This window comes from Mugil cephalus, chromosome 18 (assembly GCF_022458985.1).
Source record: "Mugil cephalus isolate CIBA_MC_2020 chromosome 18, CIBA_Mcephalus_1.1, whole genome shotgun sequence".
NCBI classification, from domain to species: Eukaryota; Metazoa; Chordata; class Actinopteri; order Mugiliformes; family Mugilidae; genus Mugil; species Mugil cephalus.
The window spans coordinates 17,670,110-17,686,800 of NC_061787.1; the positions used below are offsets into that span (position 1 = coordinate 17,670,110).

The 16,691-nt window shown below is 43.7% G+C and overlaps 1 protein-coding gene across 9 annotated transcripts in view; it reads right to left on the minus strand.

Moving 5' to 3' along the window:
- Nucleotides 1–16,691, minus strand: part of ntng1a (netrin g1a) — a 105,291-nt gene that overhangs the window by 17,229 nt on the left and 71,371 nt on the right. For all 9 annotated transcript variants that reach the window (XM_047568648.1, XM_047568656.1, XM_047568652.1 and 6 more), the window contains exons 4-5: nt 14,523–14,695; nt 2,579–2,605 (exon numbers count right to left, since the gene is read on the minus strand). In XM_047568648.1, the coding sequence (XP_047424604.1) occupies nt 2,579–2,605; nt 14,523–14,695 (200 nt within the window). The remainder of the gene's footprint in view (nt 1–2,578; nt 2,606–14,522; nt 14,696–16,691) is intronic.

Consider the following 16,691-nt stretch of genomic DNA (forward strand, 5'->3'; position numbering starts at 1 on the left):
TGCCGAGCACTTTAAAACACTCTCAGCATTACCCAGTCATTGATTTCAAAACTGCCTGAACAAAAGCTGCTCGCTCAGTATCTCCTGTCTCATCCGTTTCTTTCATTTTTATCTCCCCGCGAAATATACCACAGCTGATCCTGCACGGGGATTGTGGCATCAGTGACGACTGTGACATCTCCAGTGGGTAAGAGTCACATGAGTCACTGGATGAGACGCGCTTTTGAAAAAAGACAGATTAACAAATAAAGAGCTTAGGAATAAAAAGGGCACACCGCACCACTGCTCTAAATCTCGTGTCTTAAAAATTGCGATGTGGTTTTCTTACATCGTGTATGTCCTCTCTCTTCAAAAACAACACATATCGTGAACAGCGAATCTGTGATATGCATTTGGAAAAATATAAATACTAATCAGGAAACCCCACTGCCTTGCTCCGAAAGGTCTAATTGGTAAAATAAGTTCATTTTTAATTGTTCTGTGTTGACGATTGATTGGCTGTAATACACATCTGGGTTCCATTAATTATTTTGCTGTGGAGAATATTCAGGTGAGGCGAGCTAAATGAGTGGTGACGGATTTTAATCAATGCCATACTTATAATGAAATGCAATCTTGCAGAGCCAGAATTGTTTTTTAAAATATTAATTTCGCTTTAATGGTCCGCATTAGCCGATTCTGCCTGGCTTAATAAACTTGAAATAGAATTGAGAAAAGTCAATAAGGAATTCAATTACCTTCAAACAACAACATGAAAAGTGCAGGGCTTTCTTTTTAAATTTCTTTTCTGTCCACACATTAGCTTAGCTTTGCTTCCATTCCTTTCAACAACCTCAAGGACATCATAACCTTTCCTTTTTTTTTTTTTTTTTACCCCATTCCATTCTTACTTTATTAATAAGGCCGACATAAACTACTTGATTTGCGTTTGCGAGAAGCCTCATCTTCCTCGGCGTGCTTTTAAAAAACAGCCAGCGTGTTCAGTTCTTAGTGCTACGCTGGGCCTGTGGGTGACAGCCGTGACAAGACGGGCATTCTTGAGAAATCTAAATCCCTGTGGGCCAATCTGGATGGGGAGTGAAGACTTTAGTTTGTCAGAGTGCCCCCCCACCCACCCCCACTCCAATCCGACACACACACGCACCCCGCCACCCCAACACACCCGGGCACAATCAAGCACACGCTTATCAGCATGCACGCTCGCCCCGTAAACGGACAGTCGTTGGACACGATCTGGCTAGGTATTTTGGATGGGACGGAGAGGACTGATGTGAACATGTATGTATATACAGTATGAAGAGCATGCACACACGTATACACACACACACACACACACACTAAGCTCTAGTCATGCCAGGCGAGGGAAGAAGGCATCATTCCTAAAGGAGGTGGTGACGGAGGCAAGCGGTGGAACATTTTTACGGGGAAGGGTGGAGGGGTTGGGGTGGGGGTGGGGTGGGGGAGTGGTTCTGGGGCATTCTTGGCCATGTGTCCATTTCTGACTCATGACACAGCATCGAATTCACATCTTGCGTAAGCTACCAAACTAAAGCCTGATTAAAAACCACCCGTTTCCACCCACGTTTGCCCCCTCTGAGCATGTTTCGGGAAACCTGCCCAGTGGTCATCTTAGTCATTAACTGATGAAAACAAGTCTGCGTGCGTCTCGCAGTTGTTCTTTGAGATGCTTGGTTTACACAGCTCTTACTATGTTATATTTCTGAATATGCTGTCTATCACCATGTAACAAGGTAACTCGATCAGGTGAGTCAACTTCAATGGATCTTTTACCATCTGGTTAATGCAGGTCGGTCGTGGGTCAGGTAGGTAGGGAGCAATTTACCTATCAATCTGCTACCCTGGGAACAGAGGATAGTCACTAAGAATAGGGAATGAATAATATATATATATGTATATATATATATATATATATGTAAAGTAGAATTGAACCAGGCTGTGAATGCACTTTGACTTGTTCAATATGATCCTGTGGTTTCGTGCATCGCGCAGCCTTCCAGGCAGCGGTAACTCGAGACATGGCACCTCTCTTCTTCTTCCTCCTCCTCCTCCTCCTCCTCCTCCTCCTCCTGAGGGGCTACTGGTTGACGAAGATAATACCAGCTGAGGTGCTTGCGGCTTATATTAAAATGACCTCCTGTGACATTACACAGCCAGAGAGGTCTTGGCACTTTAATAAAGTCTAGATGCCATTTATTTATAATGCATGGGAGAGAAGGAATAAAATAAAATAAAACAAAAAAAAAAGAAAGAAAAAAAACCCAAAACAAATTACATTCGGCATGCAGAGCCAGGCACGTGTTATCTGGTTGTGTCTGGATAAAGTAAATTAATATGCTCACATCGTGACAATATAGCCTCAAGCTATTTCTTATGCTTATGCTAACCACGAAAAAAATAAAAATAAAAACTGGTATTGTCAACAGTTGAGTGGGTCTTTGTAGAAAGATTGGAATCAGAAATGAACACTTGGCACCAAGTTCAGGGATGCACGGTGAAGGGTGGAACATCAAGCAAGGCATCAAGCATTCAGATGGCTCCTTTGTAACTGTTTACTTACTAACTGGACCAATGCTATTAGGAATACCTGCAAGAGAAGAAAAGAAAAAAAAACAGCTTAAATTGAGGCATTACATTGTTTGAAAGGCAATAACTTCAACATTCCTCCTTCTGTCTAGAAGTACATTGTCAGTCCTGCATTCCTCCCTTGCGGCTAAATGATTTCCCACAACAACACTTGTGATTTGGCTTGATGAGCTTGAAATGACAAAGTCTGAGATGATTGCATCATATGCAATGCTCAGAACAGAATTTTTATGTGCTGTCTACTGCCTGTTTATCTTCACAGCTTTTTGGTTTGTTCTTGTTTCCTCCGTTACTTCTCCTCTGATGCTCCCGCTGTTGGCAGGAAAAGGTCACTGCTGCAAGCTACCCACCTCAAAAATGTACCGACGTCAGTGAAAATTCTATTTTAGTGAACAGGCCTGTGACTGTCAGACGGCTAAATATTAGTGATTAGTGTAAATTTATTTTTGGAATACGTGTTGGTGGGAAATAGATAAGGCAGACACAATTCACATACGTCCATATCAAATTGCAACAGACGTGAGGAACTCTGCCTCAGACACCAAAGGTGGACATGTCTCATCCTGCCGCCTCGCTGTCCGTCCCTCCATCGAGCAATCTCTTGAGCCAGGCAGCCACTGAGCAGATAATACAGTCTGTCTCATCCCCATGGTGACCAGATCTCTCACCACACCAGGATGGTGGCTGGCTACGGATCTGAGGAGACTGACAACGTTCCCTTCTTACGCCAGTCATTTCCCCATCCGAACCAACTGCAGACATCCCGCTTTGGTTTATCAATTAGATCTTTGCCACACACACGTCCATATTCGACAGTGTTAAGGACCCATTTCTTCTCAGCGTGAATCTGTGTTCCCTCAGAGGCACGTGAACACGCTGCTGGTGTATTTTTGGTCAGCATTCATCTTCGCGGGAATTTGCTTTCAGGACATCGACGCCAGCTCCACTTTTTCTAATCATCTGTTTGAACGGAGGCTCCCTCCCGCATGCTCTACCCCCTGCCCTCAATAAGGCTGTCTGCCCACAAAAACAAACAGCCCCCTCACCATGGGAAGGGAAGCATGATGGGCAATAAGAGACCCGCGCTCGCATTCCTTCTAAACTGGTGGAGAAGACATGAAATAAACAGAGCCCTGTCTTCCTCTCTCCCGTCATCTGCTCACTTTCACACCTTCAGCCGAGGACGCAGAGGAGGCATATGTGCAGGATTTTTGGTCGGGCCTTTTATCTAATGGAGCCATCACGAAATCTCTCCAAATTCTCATGGGGAACATGATGAGGATTTCCTGACTGTGTGCATGCGTTTGTGTACATGGACTTTAATCAAACTGTTGTCATTTAGGCACTTGTCCTCTGATGTGTGCCTGCCAGTTGTATTTAGGAGCCAAATCTGTGACCTGTCTGAGAGCTGTGAAGGGGGTGGTGGTGGTGGTGGTGGTGGTGAGGGGGTGCTATGCTGACATATGGAGGCAGAGCATAATAGATGTCAGACCTCAAGGGGGTGGACAGATGCTAACCAGGGGACAGGAAGGACAAGGCAAGGACTTTCTGAATCACAATCATCTTAATTGCCAAGTATAGTTACAATGGGCAGCGCTGATTCACAGTCAATACAGACAACTAAAAACATAATATGAACTGCAATCATTATCTTAGTGTAGTAAATACAGTGAAACTCTGATATTGGAAATATGAGCACCTGAAAGATTCACAACAAAGTGCAAAGAAGTTCAGCCTCTTTTTCTGAGCTCCTCAAAAAGTTTCTCTGCCCATGACATCAAACAACATGTGTTGTGAAGATCAGACTGTGACAAGTGCCTTATTTAAACACTGATTGGAAACACTTGTGAACAGATGGACTTGAAATTAAGTTTTCACCCTTGAGGTACACTTACTTTTGCCCCTCACAGATATAGACACGTATATCATTAGTTTTTCATTTGTGTGTTGGGTTCTCTTTGTCTACTCTCAGGCCTTCTCACTTAACTTTTATGTAGAAATGAGGAAAAGTGCAAATACTTTAAAAATGGTGGATGGTAAGTGAACTGTATTGCAACTTATTCATATAATATTTCTTGGTAATGTTATTGTTTGTTAAATTAATCCCATCGGCTTCACACTTCCATTATACCTCCGTTTTTCACCAAGTTACCCTGACGTTTGGTTTCTGAGCTAGCCACTTAGGAAGCTAACAGTTGTCTTGAATTGGAGTTCTCACAACTTACAATACAGCTGATGTTATCACGTGAAAGGCGAGGATTTAGTCTACACAACTTTCCATGATGAAATCACAGGTCATCTAATTGAGGGCCGCATATTAAGCTAGTTAGCTTACTACTATGGATAGCTAGGTACTAACTTGCTAACTTCCGTCGTGATTCATCCATGGACAAGGAGAATAAAAACCTGCCACATTAGTGTGCGAGGTTAAGCTACAAGTTACATTAACTGTAACCCCTTTCATGGCTAACACATTTAGCTCGTCCCTGATGTTAGCTTATGTGTGTAACCAGTAATAATACTTGCATGTGCACACCAAGTTTAAGCTATTTCTGCTCACTGTAGTCAAACATATTAACAGAATTGAAAATGTGTTAAGTGTTTTAGCTCTGTAACTGAACAGTAAAAACAAATATAGTAATGCAGTGCTAAAAGGTTCTGGGTAAGTAGCTGACAGAGCAATAACACACAGGCACTATCTACATCTAGTCTGGAAGATTAGCAGCAGTACATTAAATGGAGAGGGATATAAATCTAAAACCAGAGAGAAAGAGAAAGAGAGGGGTTACTTGTACTCTTCATGGCACGGACCTCCATTAGTGTGCATCACAAAACTACATTCACACTTTTGAGCGCAGGTATTCTTTCTAATGGTGTTTATGCAGAGTAAATACTCTCAGTGCGCTCTATTGTATATGAATAAGGTTTACCTTCAGCTAAATGTTAAAAATACACCATCGATGGTCTGCTGATGTACTGGAAGGGCGTGCACTTGGATGACAACTGTTAAACTACTCACTACACTACTCAGACTAATGTGATGTTGATGTTATGAATAAGGCATGGCACCATTTTAATGTGATGTGCATTTATTATGCGTCGCAGTATATTGTGACACTTTCTCAACACTCCTTACGTCAAATGTAATTAGTTACAACATGAGTCATGTTTGACACAAGGTTAATCAAAATGATTACTCATTTGTCAAATAACACTTTTCCACTTGCTTGAGTTCAGGCCCAAATAACCTTTTCTTCCAGGTCATGGGCTTGGACACCAGTGGTCCCTCAATGCAATTATTCACTTCTTTATAAACAACCTGTGGGGCAGCAGCAGATCCATGGATCCCATGTCGGGTCATTCGATTAATTTTCAATCACCGTCATTTTCAATCCTCTTCACCTGCCCGGACGCGCCATTATGGGGCATGGCTGCAATCTAATTTCGTCCTATCACACAGGAAGAGCATTAGGAGCTGCTTATGTTGACGGTGTGCTCCATTGATTTTTATGTGTTGTGCAGGGATCATGGTTGTATAGCTGCCGGGTGGCGAACCTGATCTCAGAGGGCCCTGCAAGTCACTGAATATGATCTGTGCAGATGTGGGGTCAGCGCGTGTGACGCTTGCGCACACAAACAGGCGGCATTAAAATACAGTGCGGCCCGAGTCGTGTGGGACAGCAACTGATTTTCAATAAATCTCACTTCACGGGGCAGTGCGGTTTGAAGTGCTCGATGTTTATTCTTTACTGGATCGGTTCCAGTTATGCTGCCGACCATCCAAGGCCTCGCGAATGGATTATTGGAAAGCCACAATAAAATGTGCTCCCGTGGAAAAGCAAGCTTTAAGTACGTGCCTCACATCCTGTTCCCTGACCGAAAAAAGCTCATGCACATGCAGACAAAGATGAGCAGAAAGAACGGACGTCTTGCTCAAGTTTTCCATATACTTCTTAGATTCTACTGTGAGGAGCCTTCCGTCGTTCACATGTGAATCTGATTGTTTGTGCTTGTTTGTGCTTGAATGACTGTCAGTATCCATTCCGCTCTGACCTTCAATGTATCTCACCTGCTTGCTTTGGCGCTACCTAGACTTTTCTCTGGAAAGAGGGCTTATCTGCTGAATTTCCTCCGCAGGCAAACTTGGTAATTACTTTCCCTGGCTGCCATCGTTTTATAGCAATCCATCATCATCTAGAGCTCTTTGGCTATATAGAGGCCAGCGGTGGTGACAGGCATTGCTAACTGGTTAGCAGCGGAAAGGCAGCCAAAACACAAGCACGCGACATGCAAGGTGATTGAATTCCTCAGGAGCAAAATTACAGCTGGAGACGGCGGAGTGCTGCTCCGTCGCCTGCTCCGTCTCAACGTGTAGATCTGAATTGAAGGTGGCAAGCCTTAAAGTGCTCGGGAGCCAAGTTGGAAGAAGCACACTTAAAGATTTCAGGGAACGGAATGAGGTGTACGTCGATGGCGGCGGCAATGGGGGGGAGGGAGGAATGAGGGGAGAAAAAAAATAATATAAAGATGTGGAGATGGAAGAAACAAATATTTGAAAGAAAGATTACCGTCACAGCTGCACAGAGCAGAGATGTGGAAGAGACAGAGTAAACAAGCTCGGTCTCTGGGGTGGTTGGCGGTGTTGTGGTGGAAGGAGCGAGGGAGAGAATGTGAGCATGAAAGAAAATGAGAGAATAGGAGGAGGAGGAAGAAGAAGAATGGCATGAGGAGCAACCGAACGAGTCCAGGATGCAAAGGAGTGAGTTTTACAGGGACATTACTTTCCTCGCTGATTTGCATCCTGGACAGTGGGGGTAAAATGAGTGGGTGTTATGTGTGGAGAGAGTGGGAGAAGGGGGAAGCAAAGCCGTGTGTACACACAGTGTGTGTGGATGCATAAACATATGGCATGAATCCGCGGCAGTGAGCCCGATGAGCAATCCGCACGGTTTACAGAGGGCCTCACAAGCCTCAGCATAGGGGAACTTCAAATTAAATATCAAATCAAGAAATATTACTTTTTTTTTAAGGCATCAATAATTCATTTTGCTTATGTGTAGTATGATTATATTAGTGTTATTTGTGCCTCATTGGTAAAGTAATTAGACTTATGCATTAGTTAGTAATGTGTTACCCAGGCCTCATTAAACCCCTTTTAACGCCTGTAATAAGCATATATTTGAAGAACTAAAAGAAACTTTTGACAAAGTCTGTTGTGTCTGCAAACCATAATAGTTACAGTCAAATCTGAGCATTTAAAGAACATTCAGAACGCTGGTGAACCACACACCGTACCGGAACCGTTCACAGGCGTAAACGGATTATCATGTGTCTGTTCAAATTAATGTGAGATTAAGTGTGTGTGCGTTTGGTCCACAGTCAACACCTCCCAGGTCAGTGGAGTCAAACTCCATCAAAATTATGAAGTGACTCCAAATCACAACCAGAATGGATATTTATTCAAAATAGGCCACAATTTGTCTTTTCAGATGTATTATCAGAAAAGAGTCACACAGAAATATGAACTTTTTCCAAGTCAATAATTTAGAATAAAATCAAGCTCAGTGATTAAACGGGTAATGAGAACAAATAAAAGACATATCTGTGGCCTTTTTTGTGAGAATGAAAATGTTTTTTTGTTTCTTTTTCTCACAAATTCAATAGGTTTAAAGGGGACATGGAGGGGGATAAAGGGGATGAGCATCTCACTTTTGAGCTTTTTCTATATTTAGTGGCGTGTATGGCATGTCTGCCAGCTCAGCTGATTAAAGCTGGATAAAAGCTGAAAGCTTCCAAAAAGCCACGCAGTCGGTTTGTTATTTAAAACATTAACAGTCCACAGTATGGTTTCCTAATGTTATCTCTATGTTATACGAATTGGCTATCAATGACACTTTGAACTGACGGCACAATAAAATGAGCCTGGACTGGCCAACGTGGTGGTTACTGTACTGAGAGCAGAGCTAACCACGGGGCTAAGTTAACACGCTAAGGCCGTGTTAGACATGCTGCTGTTATTTGGCTGACGACTGCTGATGTGGATCTTCTACCCGGGCAGGGGATAAATCACGCCTGAGAAATCCACTGCATGTCCACTCCTGCTTTGATCAAAGCTGATCCATAAACTCCGAGGCTGGCTCCGGCTAAATCTGAACAAGTGTCTCTTAATCCTCCTCTGACAACGTAATCTACCCGTGTCATCAAGATACAGACAGTGCAATTGAGGACTTAATTTTTGTAAATGTTATGCATCGTGGGGAGGAAAGACAATTATTTGCAAACCCTCTTTCTTTTGACTTCCCCCGTTAAAGGCACGAGCACAAGGTCTTTCAATTAGCGTTGTCAGTCAAAACAACGGGCACACACACACACACACTGCCAGACCCTCAACAAACTAAAGAACACATCTTGGGGATCATCATGAAACAGTAACGGCTGGAGGTGATTGCTGGGAAATCTTATTACGGTCATCATAACAGCTATCGTCCAAGTCAACACCTGAACATTTACAAGCTGTGGACCGTGCTGCACACTCCCCTTATATAATTACCCTGCTGTCACCATGCAGAGATGGGTCACAACCTTCAAAGGCTTCTCTCTATTCTTTCCCACAAGCTTGTCTTTTACCTGTGATAGTTTGCTTTTTTTAAATTATTTGCAAGTGATTATGACAGAACGCATTTTCAGATGAAGTCTCTGTGCGTGTATCATGTATTCATATATTTAATGCACATTTCTGTCTATTTCCAATGGATGTTCTATAATTTCAATTATTATATTTAAAGCAAAAAACACCAGTGACTGGACATGGGTCTTCTGAGGGGTCCTGTGGTGTCTGGCAACAGAATGTTGTGGTTCATCCCACAGATGCTGCTGCCATCAAGGAGTGTCATTGCTATGGGGTGGGGGTGCCTGGTCTGATCTAGGTGGGTGGATGATTGGTATTTTTTATTTATTTATTTTTTTTTTTAAAAAGAGGAATGCTTCAAAAGTCTAGAAATTCATAACCTCCACTGAAGATATAGCTTCAGCAGAGTACGTACCAGCTACATACAGACGAGAGTTTTATAAGGTCATGAATCCACTGGCTACATATAAAGATAGATGAGCCCTCAAGGATGTCATCTGAAGTTTTTTTTTTTTTTTTAGGAGAGTTTGAGGCTCAGTGTGGTGACTCTGCTTGTCCCATACTGACACAGCCTTACTCATTCATAAAATGTGCAAAGAGGAGCCGGGGCAGACGCTCGACACCAATGCAGACAGCTGGGACAACCCTTGAAGATAACCACCTGACACTCAAAGTGGCCACGCCTTTAACTGCGAATATGTTTAGGCTTTACACTTATTGTGAAATAAGCTGCAGAGTGTTTGCACCATGTTGATTTTAACACGGAGGTCTAACATCTGGAGCCTGCAGCTGCAATTCTGTGGCAGTTCTACGTCGGATATCATTGTTCACCTCTGTGCGTTTCTGCTCGGGTGAATCAAAGGACAACTAATGACGTTTTGGTGCATGCAGAAGGGCCCCGACAACATAAGTCCACTCATGAAGAAGGCTGTCAGTGTGGAACTATATGCAATAGGAGAATAAGAATGAAGAAAAAAGAATGAGAACAAATCAGTCAAGTGACTATTGACAGTGAAGTGAGTTCATGGAATGAAAGCCTTGAGTGTGTGTTGACGTCGTACCGGAGCTACCTAGGTTCACGCCTTTGTTCAACATGCCTTCACACTGCGTGCAGACACTTACACATGGGAGTGAGAAATGAAAAAAAAAAAATCTCCCAATCAAGTTGCAGTGCAAGTGCGTGGAGGGATTTTGGCTTCAATAAAACATTCAGGATACATTTTTATTCTTTGAAATCAACTTTTTTTTTGTTTTTTTCCAGAGGACACCGGTTACTAGCTCCCCCCCCCTCCCCTCCTCCTCCCTTCCACCGTGAGCTCGTATTTCCCTCAGTATCCTCAGCCCCACAGTGAAATGAACTGCCACGGTTAATTCTCAAACTGATCCCTCTCCTTCTGTCTCCACTGAGGAAGGAAGCGAGAATGAGTGAGGATGAGAGGAGGCGGGTGGGGTGTGGGGGGGGGGCATAGCCACCCCACAAGGCTGAGTTAACTCTGACAGAGAGTGATGCCCAGCTCCCCTCCTTCTATTTTCGCCATCCCTTTCTTCCTTCATCACTTTTTAAATCATGTTCGTCTTTTGCGCTCGCATATCATGTGCCATCTACATATCATGACTCCCAACCACCCACCACCCCAACCCCAACCCCTTACTCCACGCCCCCTCCGGGTGATGATTCATCGACCTCCTTATCGCATCAGACGACTTGATGGGTATAGTAAAAAGAAATTAAATCTTAATTAAATTTCCATCTTTGACAAATTTGTCTCCGCGGAGCTGCCATATGCTCAGTGGGTTTGGGGGGAAAACACTGAAAGCGAAGGAGATTTTTAGAATTGGTGTTGAATGGGCCTGAAAATTACCAAACAGCACAAGGTGCATTTTTCTGTCAGCCTTGTGCATTTTCGTTTCCTTTCAGGAGGGATAACCTTGCATTCTTATAGATTTTTCACAGCGTTATTACATTATGGATTTTTCTCCCTCCAAGACAAAGTATAATAATGCACTTTATACTAGGACTGTTTTTCATCACTTGCAGGGCAAAAGGAATGTGTGTGTGCGTGCGTCCTTGTGTGGTTATGAATGTGCGGCGCACGCACTCAGGTCAGGATGAGCACCTGTGTGTATGTGTGTGTGTGTGTGTGTGTGTGTGTCACCTTTTTTAATAATGTGCTGTCAATCTGAGCTCAGGGAATGGCCATTTCACTAACCCTCTCTAAGTCTCATAACGTGGATCCTCTGGGAGGCAGAATAAGTCATCAGTGGCTGGCGGCTGAGAGCCCTCGAGCAGCGCGGAGTAAGGCAGAAATCACAGCGGATGCAATAAGCGGACGGGGCGGGATAAAAGTTGGGGCTTTTCAAATGAACGCCGGCGCAGTGGAAGTTTACAGCCCCGCTGCTGGTCGCTCTGGACGGGCTGCTGTTCAGGAGGAACACTGGCTGCTGCGGAGCCTGCGCTCGTGTGAGAGATAACACTCGCTCTGTCATGTATTCATGACCCCTAGGGGGTCCACGGAGGCACTGCAGGGGGGGTCGTTAAATTTCTTTCAACACACATCAACGTGAATCCAACATGTTTTAGTAAACTGAGAAGGGATAGTTTAATACTGAATGCAAAATGATAATAATACTGTATATTAATGAAGAATTTTAATACAGAACACATAAAGTAGGTAGAAGGTCCCTACTTAATCTCTCCCTCAGTTTGGGGGTCATTGGCCTGAAAAACTCCTGCTCTAAAGTTCTGGACCCAGATCTTAACAATTCGAGACATATCATTAATACTACATGTAGGGAGCAGCGTCTCACGCCCTGGCATTGCTTTGTTCGTAACCCAGGAAGACCAGATATTTTGCTGGTGAACAAGATAAACAGCAACAATTTGGAGGAAAAAGGAGGTAATGGGGAACGTAATGTATTCCAAATTTGTCATGCTCGTAAAAAAGCCTTGTAAGCCTCCATCTAGTCAAGAAAACTTTTATTCCACAGCCTGATATAACAAACAACATAACAGAACATTTTACAAATCTCTCCTTCCCTGAGGTTTGCTCATGCAGACGCCTCAAGTAGCGTTCAGCAAAGTTTCTTAAACCTGCAATAATTTATATATATATTTATTTATTTTTTTCATCTGCCTGGGGGAAGTGGAAACAAGTTGCGAAGACGGCGCGCGCATGTCAGCACTATCGAGCACTTACGGCGTAAAATGCTCGCTCATTTGGAGTCGTGATTCTGGTCAAGTGGAGAATGTAAATCAAGCGTGTGCTGCTCAGCTCAGTTCCCGCTCTGCACTGTGGTTTAAAACGCTGAGGCCGGACCATCAGCATAACCAACGTCCTCACGCTGATGCGGAAGTGAAGTAAAACCACCAGAGGCCTTTTTCTTGAGAACAAAGGAGGAAAAGCTTGTCACTCTGTCTTGTTTCTCAAACGCAGCCTTCCACCTACAGAGGTTACCCAAGCTGCGCGCGAAGAATACAAAACATCCCTCGCGTGATGTGACGTCACCACAAGACATTAGACAAAAAGACATTGGCCCACTTACTTCAGCTGCGCCGGGGGTAAATAATTCCCTCCCATCTACATTAGCATCGCAGCTGTAGCTGAACAACAATATTCACTCCAATACATTTTGTGCACTAGAAAAAAAAAGGAAAAAAAAAAAGTCTCGGACCCTTACATCAACAGACTTCAAAATGTAATGATGCAAGGTCATGCAGTCTGGATGCAAAATTATAGAGCATACAGTGACGGCAATTGTTATTCCTGGCACGGTTTCATACACAATGTTTTGTTGATGCTATTCTTTCCTGAAAAGACCTGGGAGAAGTGGCAAGCCTTCTGCAAGAATGTGTTTCTAAGTCGCACTGATGTTTTCCTGGAGCGAAAGAACTGAGCGATGCGCTGACCTATTTTTCACCTATGCAATTTGCGAATGATCACTTTAAAAGTGTTGACAGGAGAGCAGCACGTGGTCGCCCGTATTTGCGTCAGAAAAGAAGATGGACTCACCCAAGACTCTGCAGGGATGTCAGCGGTTTAATAATTAAGGACGGCAACGCACTAGAATCACGTGTTGCTTCGTCTGCTAGTATCTCTTAAAAAGTTTGACAAGAAGCGGCGCTTGTTTCACAAGGTCTACAAGTGACTTTGGCTTTGTGAATACATCTTGAAGAAATTGCCTGAAATTGAAAGGTAGAGGGATCCGACGCCCTTATGCTGCGCTCGGTTTGTTCACATACTGGGGTGGTCTTTTCAGTCAAAGCACCGGCTTGATGTCGTGGGTGTTTTTCTGTAAAGGATGGAAATCTGGTAACGAAGAGTGAAGTCAGACATGGGGGCATCTGCCACTGAGGCTGCATCTCAGCACAGTTTTCCTACAGTTGCGTTCGCATTGGGTAGGGGTGTAGGACACGCTGCGAATCCTACACATGCTGCAAAAAGAAACGAAATCGGCAAGATTCATGCGTGTGAAGCTGCTGCCAGTGTTTGGGCCGGTTCCGTTTTGTTTTAATGCTGCAGTGCGAGCCTCTAAATACGCTTGGACGTTTCGGTAACTGTCCTGTTAAATTCGTGGACGCGCTGCTACGTGCGGTTACACTATTAATGACCGTTCTGTTTTGCAAATGCAGCCTGCCCGTATTTAGCCTGATCTGACATGATTTTTGCAGATGGTTAGTCTAATTCCAGATACTCAGAACTCCGCTGTCCTTACATCACAACGAGGAGCGACAGAACGGAGAGGGGCGTTTTATGTGTGAAGATTTTATAGCTTGTAACTTAAATAAATTAGCTTTTCACTCCATTTATGTTTTTGAAAGTCTGTTAATTGCTTCGCTTTGCTTTGACATGTCACATCTGAATATTTAACCGTTAATACAAAAAAATATGGTTAATAGGGATTTTATTCACTCTTCTCTCTTGAATATTTCTTCTAGTGTTCATAAGATCTATACCATAGGCCCCTAGGGGTCCACAGAGGTACTGCGGGGGGGGAGAGAGATTTTTTATATATTTTTAAATTTTCCCCCACAAATTTGAATTTGTTGAAATACACATCAACATGAATCCAACATATTTTAGTAAACTGATAAGGGATAGTTTAATACTGAATGCAAAATGATAATAATAATGAATATTTATAAAAAGCTCTAAGTCAAATTTAATGTAGAACACATAAAGTTTGGGAGTTCTTTCCTGAACAACATTGAAAACCCCTGATCTCTACTACACGTACTCCCAAACAATCCATCCTTCTAACTAAATGCTGGTGTTAGAGTGCTTGTACTCACAGATATTAGCCGTGCCCTTGGGGATGGGCAGGTAGGAGCCGGCGCTCCACCCTCGCCCCTGGTAGTTCCTCTTACAGCGGCCACAGTCGGGCCCGGTGGTGTTGTGCTCGCACTCGCAGCTCAACTTCTCTTTGTCGAACACGCAGCTGTTGGCGTGGAGATTGCACTTGCACCTGTCGAAAAGGGGCGTTCGGGGACGGGGGTGGGAGGACAGGGATGGGATTAAGAACAGAACAACCACGTCAACACGAGTGAATTTCCCAGCGCTGAAAAAAAAAACAGACAGCTTTTTATTCTGTTGGACAATGCGGCTGAAGGACAGAGCGTCCTTGACAAGTGGTGGCACTGGAACAGAGTCGGAACAGCTCGGTAGCTTCTTCAACTTCAAGAGACGGAGGAGTTCAAAGGAGGCAGGCGACCGCACCAACAAATCTGGCATCATTATTTTTTCCCTTTTCTTTCTCCCCTCTCCTCTCCTCTCCTCTCTGGAAGGTAGCTCAGTTTTAATTGTCCCACTGGAGGATGCATAATTGTCGTAAGGTCACAGTGGCTGGGCGAGGCAAGGTGGGGGAGGGAGGGGAGCGAGGGACAAAGAGGGGCGAGGAAAACAAGGTAAGTTAAACTGTGGAACAGGCACTTTGCAGAATGAAGAAATCGAACGGGCTCGTAGCTCTGCGAGACGACGGATGGCTCAGAGTTAGCCAGAGGGCGGCACGGAGCAGAGGCACGGCTACCTTCCCTGTGACAAATTAATATGAGATGAGATCTCCGAAGCAGATTTCCAGTTTGGGAAGAGGGGGGACTCCCTTAAGGTGCATTAAATCCTCACTCACATCCTGCTCACCAGAACCTCCATTTAACAATAAAGTCAGCAAATTCATTTTCTGCCGGGGCTAGATGAGTATTGAGGGGATATCTATCCGTTAAATGAATTTATGAGCCTCATGCCGCATGAAGTATTCAGAGAAATGCTCCTACACCTTCGCCGCAGACAACAATACGATGGGGTTGTGAACAAAAGTTGTGAAAATGAAGTGGCAACGCTTTCTACGGCCGCCCGTACTTATCATCCGCTCATCAGCGGAAGGGTTACATTTCTAGGTTTTTACATCGGTCTCATCTTTGTAGCTGTGAATAACTTTAAACCGTGTTTATTGAATGCAGCGTCTAAAATATGACATGACACACGGTTTGTTGAACCACCACAGATATCCTCATTGTTTCCAAAGCAACAGTCATGAGCCTGCGTCAGTGCCTTCACTGGCTCAAACTGGAAATCAGTCTTCCAACAGACGTGACTCACCGCGGATTAACGGCACTCTGCTCATTTATTTTGGGGGCAAATAAGCTGAGAGTCAGGTAAAAAAAAAAAAAGGAATGATTCAAGCCCGTCTCAATGCTTCGAATGCGGCTTTTCATTTTAGGTGAAAGGCACCTCTCCAACCCTTCCCAAGGGAGAGGGAGTAGAGAGGTGCTGGAGGTGACACAGATAGAAACCGATGGTCTTTCATCCCGCATCGCTACGACGTGATCCTTGAATAAATATAATAATTCAGAGGAAGGACTCGGTCTTCAATCTATCACCGCTTCCTGACCCTGATATCAATCCAATCTGCTAAACTGTCGAGATCCCAGTATATCAATTAATAATGTCACCTGCAGCAAGTGATGTCTGTTGTAGCCGAATTCTCTGAAAAATGAGACGTGTAGTTTTTTTTGTTTTTTTTTTGCTTTTGGCATTTTTTGTCTATTTGGCAGCGCTCTCTAAAATTATTTATTATCATGTGAAATAAATGCTTTGCATTAATTATAAATATTCCATGCGCATCCTTTAAAATCACGTCATTTGGTCTGTGCGCCTCGTAAAAAATCAAAAGTAAGAAGGATGCACTTTTCAGTTTTCTCCGAGACAGATATATTTTTAACCAGCGTTTCAATATCTTATGTCTCTCGTCTCAACCAACAAAAGATAATGCCATACATCTAAACACAGGCTGAGATTAAATCAGAATTTCAGCCGCAAACACGGGAGCTACGCCGATCAGCCACAACATTATGACTGACAGTAGTGTAGTGTAAATAGTAAATAACACTGTGAGAATCCCATGTTCTGCTGGAAAACTTAAGGACCTGACATTCATTCATGTGGATGTTACTTAGACATGTACC